General features: G+C 62.7%; 1 protein-coding gene across 1 annotated transcript in view; it reads right to left on the reverse strand.

The window, feature by feature from the left end:
- Positions 1 to 3,817, reverse strand: part of egln2 (egl-9 family hypoxia-inducible factor 2) — a 28,338-nt gene extending 24,521 nt beyond the window's left edge. The window contains 2 exon segments of the mRNA XM_085973381.1: positions 3,058 to 3,651; positions 3,653 to 3,817. Of these exon segments, the coding sequence (XP_085829507.1) occupies positions 3,058 to 3,651; positions 3,653 to 3,817 (759 nt within the window).
- Between the last annotated feature and the right edge of the window lie 360 nt (positions 3,818 to 4,177).

The raw sequence follows: 4,177 nt of genomic DNA on the forward strand, positions 1-4,177 counted from the left end.
ATTCTCTCACCCTCTGAGTGAAGAAATTTCTCCTCATCTCAGTCCTAAATGGCCGACCCCTTATTCTGAGACTGTGACCCTTGGTTCTAGACTCCCAGCCAGGGGAAACATCCTCCCTGCATCTACCCTGTCAAGCCCTGTACGAATTTTATATGTTTCAATGAGATCACCTCTCATTCTTCGAAACTCCAGAGAATATAGGCCTAGTCTACTCAATCTCTCCTCATTAGGACAATTAGGACCACCCCAAGTCCCCGGCCCCGAACTGAGACGATTGGCTAATGTCCTGTCAATCTCGCCTGCTGCAAGAGACTGGGATTGATTTTACGCACATAATGGGCCGGATATTCCGGTCCCTACGGGTGGGTACGTGCTGTGTACCCACCCGTAGGGACATCGGAAATGCCGGTTTTCAGGCATGCACTGCGCACGTGCTGGAAATCGGCATTTCTGATCCGTCAAGAATCCTCCTGACAGATCCTCCGGCTGCCCAAGAGCAGGGCCTCTGCGGGGGGAAGAGTTCCGCTTTTTGGAGACCCTCCGCCCGCAGAAAACACTTACAATTCTTGCGCCTGGTAAAACAACGTAAGGCCTGCTTTTACCAGGATAAGAGTTGAAAAAAAGAATTTTAAAAAATAAAAATTCCCACTGAATTATCATTTAAAAATACTTTAAAGAAAGGTATTTTTAACCCCGTTATAAACTTTAATTATTTTTTTTAAAAATTTAAGTTTTTGTTTAATTTATGTAATTTCAATTCATTTTAAAAATGTGATTTATAAAAAAAATTTATTTGAAGTTTTACTATGTTTCTGGGGTGATCTCCATTCATAGATTTGACAAGTCTTCCTGTCAAATGTATGAATGGAGAGTCCCTTCTCGGATTGGCTCCCCATGGCCCACGTGATCTCAGGGATGCTGCGAACTACCTGCGCCCCTGGGATACGCGGGCCCTGCGCACTTGGAGTTTGGAGAGGCCCAGGAGCGGAACTGATACCTGGGATGGCAGGAATGACGTATGAGGAGAGAGTGGGTCGATTGGGCTTATACTCGCTGGAGTTTAGAAGAATGAGAGGGGATCTCATTGAAACTTATAAAATTCTGACAGGACTGGACAGACTAGATGCAGGAAGGATGCTCCCGATGGCGGGGGAGTCCAGAACCAGGGGTCACAGTCTAAGGATAAGGGGTAAGCCATTTAGGACAGAGATGAGGAGGAATTTCTTCACCCAGAGAGTGGTGAACCTGTGGAATTCTCTACCACAGAAGGCAGTTGAGGCCAATTCATCAAATATATTCAAGAAGGAGTTGGATATATTTCTTAAGGCTAAAGGGATCAAGGGATATGGGGAGAAAGCAGGGACAGGGTACTGAATTTGGATGATCAGCCATGATCTCATTGAATGGCTGAGCAGGCTCGAGGGGCCGAATGGCCGACTCCTGCTCCTATCTTCTATGTTTCTATACGTGGGCCCTGCACACTTGGAGTTTGGTGAGGCCCAGCAGCGGAACTGTGCGCCTCCCGGGATCCCTCCTGGTCAGGGCGCAGATTTTTCCAGATCGCAGCCCTCCGTGGGAGAGGGGGGGAGGGGGGGAGGGAGGAGAGGGGGACGGGGCAGAGAGGGGGGGAGGGAGAGAGGGGGGGAGGGAGAGAGGGGGGGAGGGAGAGAGGGGGGAGGGAGAGAGGGGGGGGAGGAGAGAGGGGGGGAGGGGGGAGGGAGAGAGAGGGGGAGGGGGGGAGGGAGAGAGAGGGGGAGGGGGGGAGGGAGGGAGGGGGAGAGGGGGGAGGGAGAGAGGGGGGAGGGAGAGAGGGGGGGGAGGGAGAGAGGGGGGGGAGGGAGAGAGGGGGGGAGGGGAGAGGGGGGGAGGGAGAGGGGGGGAGGGAGAGAGGGGGGGAGGGAGAGAGGGGGGGAGGGAGAGAGGGGGGGAGGGAGAGAGGGGGGGAGGGAGAGAGGGGGGGAGGGAGAGAGGGGGGAGGGAGAGAGGGGGGAGGGAGGGGGGGAGGAGAGAGGGGGGGGAGGAGAGAGAGGGGGGGGGGAGGGAGAGAGGGGGGGGGAGGGAAGAGGGGGGGGGGAGGAGAGGGGGGGGGGAGGGAGAGGGGGGGGGGAGGGAGAGGGGGGGGGGGAGGGAGAGGGGGGGAGGGGGGGAGAGGGGGGGAGAGGGGGGAGGGAGAGAGAGAGGGGGGAGGGAGCGAGGGGAGAGGGAGGGGGGAGACGGGGGGCAGGGGGGCGAGACGGGGGCGGGGGGGCGAGGGGGCGAGACGGGGGCGGGGGGGCGAGACGGGGGCGGGGGTGCGAGACGGGGGGCGGGGGGGCGAGACGGGGGCGGGGGGGCGAGACGGGGGCGGGGGGGCGAGACGGGGGCGGGGGGGCGAGACGGGGGGCGGGGGGCGAGGCGGGGGGCGGTGGGGGGCGAGGCGGGGGGCGGGGGGGCGAGGCGGGGGCGGGGGGGCGAGGCGGGGGGGGCGAGGCGGGGGCGGGGGGGCGAGGCGGGGGCGGGGGGGCGAGGCGGGGGGGGGGCGAGGCGGGGGCGGGGGGGCGAGGCGGGGGCGGGGGGGCGAGGCGGGGGGGCGGGGGGCGAGGCGAGGCGGGGGCGGGGGGGGCGAGGCGGCGGGGAGAGAGGGGGGAGGGAGACGGGGGCGGGGGGGCGAGACGGGGGCGGGGGGGGCGAGACGGGGGCGGGGGGGCGAGACGGGGGCGGGGGGGCGAGACGGGGGCGGGGGGGCGAGGCGAGACGGGGGCGGGGGGGCGAGACGGGGGCGGGGGGGCGAGACGGGGGCGGGAGGAGGAGAGAGACGGGTGGGAGGGGGAGAGAGACGGGTGGGGCGAAAGGAATGGGGTGATTGGGGAGCGGGAGAGGAGAGTGGGGACAGTATTGATGGGCGAGTGGGGGTGGGTCTAATTCCCTTCCTTTCTCCCATACAATTCAGCATTAATACCTGCCTCACAATAACTTAAGCGTACTTTGCCTTTGACAGTTGGATTACAATGCCATGTTAGGCGTTGCGAACAGTCGAGGGGGCCTCTTTCTCCCCCCGCCCCCCCCCCCCCTCCTTACCTTAGTCCTCCCATTGATCGTGTAGCTCCCGAGTCTCCCGGCGCTGTAAATGATCAGCTCGTCAATCCTGGCCATCAGCAGCCCAATGTTGGCGCAGCCTTGCTCCTTCCCATCCACCCAGGCGATCTTATCCCCTCGGATGCTCCTGGTGGGGACGCTGAGAGGGCTGACCACCTTGCCGTCCATCAGTGTCCCGTTCTGGTGGAGGGCCAGCACCTCCAGGAGGATCTTGCCGCCCAGCCCCTCGCCGAGAAAATTGTCTTTGACACAGATTCCGTAGCAGTTCATGCAGGGCACGATGTACTTGTTGGCCAGTTCCTGGGTGTGGAGTCTCAGGTGCGCATCCTGCACCGTGCTGCTCAGCTCGTTGCCGCCCTGGCATTCCAGGGGGGCGATATTTTCGTCCTCGATCTTCTTCCTTTTGGCATCCTTGCCGGGGCAGGGGCCTTCACTGTAGCCATTGACCAAGCCCGAATTCCCGTCGGTGTCCCCATTCTCCAGCCTCTTCCTTTTGTGGCACGGTTGGGGGCCGCCTCCGTCCTCCTGGGCGCCGCCTTGCCGCGGGCGAGGCGGCATCAAGCGGGGGCCCTCCCCCGTTCTCCGAGGCGCATCTCCTGTGGCAGCTGCCCGCGGCCGTACCCTGGCCGGCGAGCAGGGCGTTGAGGAGGGGGTTGCGGCCGAGCGGGAGGTCCAGAGGCGGGTGGCGGCTGCAGTGCCTCCTGGCGCCGCCGTCCGCGCCCTCGCCCGCCCCTGCCACCATCTGGGACCCGGTGGATGCCCGGGGGCGACACGCTGCCCCCGCCCATTTCCGACTCAACCCCAGCCCCCCTGGCATTGCACAAGGTCCGGCAGGGTGGGCTGCTGAAACCCTCCAGACCCATCAGGACACCCTCGGGGGCTGCTGGACCCCAAGCCCCAGCACTTAGCTCTGCTGGGCAAGGGGGCACTGCTGTTGGCTGCATTCAGATCCGCAAGTCTCCTGCAAACATGCGCTTTCAAACACTCCGGCTGCGAATCTGCCATCTCAGCTCACGTCCCTGGGCCATGACTTTCCAAAATCCTCACCGCCCCGCAACTGCAGAGAATGTGCATCTCATTCTGCAAAACTTGCTCGCTTGCA

Source organism: Somniosus microcephalus, chromosome 34, assembly GCF_052327205.1.
Source record: "Somniosus microcephalus isolate GS21.2 chromosome 34, FLI_Smic_1.0, whole genome shotgun sequence".
Taxonomy (NCBI): Eukaryota; Metazoa; Chordata; class Chondrichthyes; order Squaliformes; family Somniosidae; genus Somniosus; species Somniosus microcephalus.